The sequence below is a fragment of the Arachis ipaensis genome, chromosome B06, assembly GCF_000816755.2.
Source record: "Arachis ipaensis cultivar K30076 chromosome B06, Araip1.1, whole genome shotgun sequence".
Classification (NCBI taxonomy): domain Eukaryota; kingdom Viridiplantae; phylum Streptophyta; class Magnoliopsida; order Fabales; family Fabaceae; genus Arachis; species Arachis ipaensis.
The window spans coordinates 127,402,076-127,403,789 of NC_029790.2; the positions used below are offsets into that span (position 1 = coordinate 127,402,076).

General features: G+C 39.6%; 1 protein-coding gene across 2 annotated transcripts in view; it reads right to left on the bottom strand.

Annotated features, from left to right (window-relative positions):
• LOC107605221 overlaps positions 303 to 1,714 on the bottom strand; it is a 2,054-nt gene continuing 642 nt past the window's right edge. Inside the window, exon 2 of one of the 2 annotated variants that reach the window (XM_016307015.2) lies at positions 303 to 1,411. In XM_016307015.2, coding sequence (XP_016162501.1) covers positions 428 to 1,387 — 960 coding nt within the window. In that variant the 5' untranslated portion in view covers positions 1,388 to 1,411 and the 3' untranslated portion in view covers positions 303 to 427. Of the gene's footprint in view, positions 1,640 to 1,714 lie in introns of both variants that reach the window. The other variant, XM_016307013.2, reaches the window with a different exon arrangement.

The window sequence follows — 1,714 nt, forward strand, 5'->3', positions numbered from 1 at the left end:
CAATATTGAATATTTGAGATTAAAGTTAATTTAAATTTTCATTTTTCATCCATAGCGACTCCCTAGCTTCAGCCGACGATTGTTTCCTTCCGTCATTTTGCCTTCAATTTAAAAAAATCATACTTTTTGTGCACATAAAAAAGATGACTTGATGTATCAAGTCAGTCATCGTATATTTGTGTTTAAATATATAGTATTTAATTTATTTTTAATTTGTATTTTATATTTCAATTCGCATTTTACATGATGACCGATTTTATTGTACGTGTAATATAATTGCTTTTATTCAAAAAAAATCAAAGGAATCTGAAGGACCGAATTTGATTTAATAAATAATTAACACTTGTAATTGAACATGAGAATGTTACATATGTAAAGAATAGGCTATGCATTCATGGAAAATCAACCTATTACTTGAAAATACCAATCAGCTATAGAATTCAACATGCCCTGCAATTTCTCTGCATAGTAGCTTTGCTTGGCTAGCCAAGTTTATGCTTTTGGCAATAGCCAGACCTGTCTGTTTGTGTCTAGTTGCAGGCTTATATGACTTGGCCTGCTCTTCAGATCCCAACACCAAAGCTTCCTTGGCAGGAACCACGCTTTCCCACCAAAACTCGCGCAAAATCCCATGTATCAACTCCCAATAACTGCGTTCTCTGAGCACCCGAAATATTGTGCTTCCGTTTGGTGTCCAGCAATATAGGTCAACCCACTCGCAATCCATTATCTCCATTTGGCCCTGCACTTGGGGCATGTAATAGAAAGGCATGGATGACCATGGCAACCCCGTCTCCGGCTTGCCCTTGTTGTAAGGACACTTGACTTCCAATATCCCACCTTCGGGGAAGCAACCTAGAACACCATCCGGGGAGGCACCAATCCAATCGAGTCGCTCATTCGCATGCATTGCAAACCCCATTGTGCTCACCTCATGACCTGTGATTTTTCTGTACTGATCTATAGCTGCTGATTCATTCTGCACACCCCATTCCATGGCGTTTCTTTTGGAAGCTTCAATGACCTGTACTTCTGTTGCAAATACTTTCTCGTGCCATAACTCGACACGACGGCTCCCTTTCCAGAAACCCAATGCAGTACTGAATGTGCTTGTGGTCAGCTTGTCCTTACGAAGCGCGAACCACTCGTCTGAGCGTTGTTGGACCTCAGACTGTGAAAGGTTCGAAGCAATCACCGGAGAGGATGAGGACCGAAAAATGATTGGGACAACTGAAGAAACCGCCAGTGAAGCACATGTGGAGTGATTTCTTAAAATTCTTTTCCAATAACTACTCCCAGCACATGGAGACACAAATGCTTTCTGGAGAATGCCACTGAATCTAATGGTGCAGGAATTGCTTGTAGCTGAAATCGTCATCCCATTCATTCCAAATCACTGAGTAGTAAGTACCTAACAGAAACCGGTGATGATAGCCAATGATTTACCAAACTATGCTAGAAGATATTCCTTCTAAATGCGCTCAATTAAAATCGGAGCTAAAAGGAACATTAGTTACATCAAAACCAAGCTTTTGCCACACAGAATATGCATCTTCTAAATACACTACCCACAGTGTTCTGAGTTCTGACAAACATGAATGGAAAAAAGAGCTATGCTTTTCGGTTTTCACAAATATAGCTGAGCACACAAAATGAAATTTATCAATAATTTGTTTTTTGGGGAAAAATTCAAAGACACAATATTATAAATGAC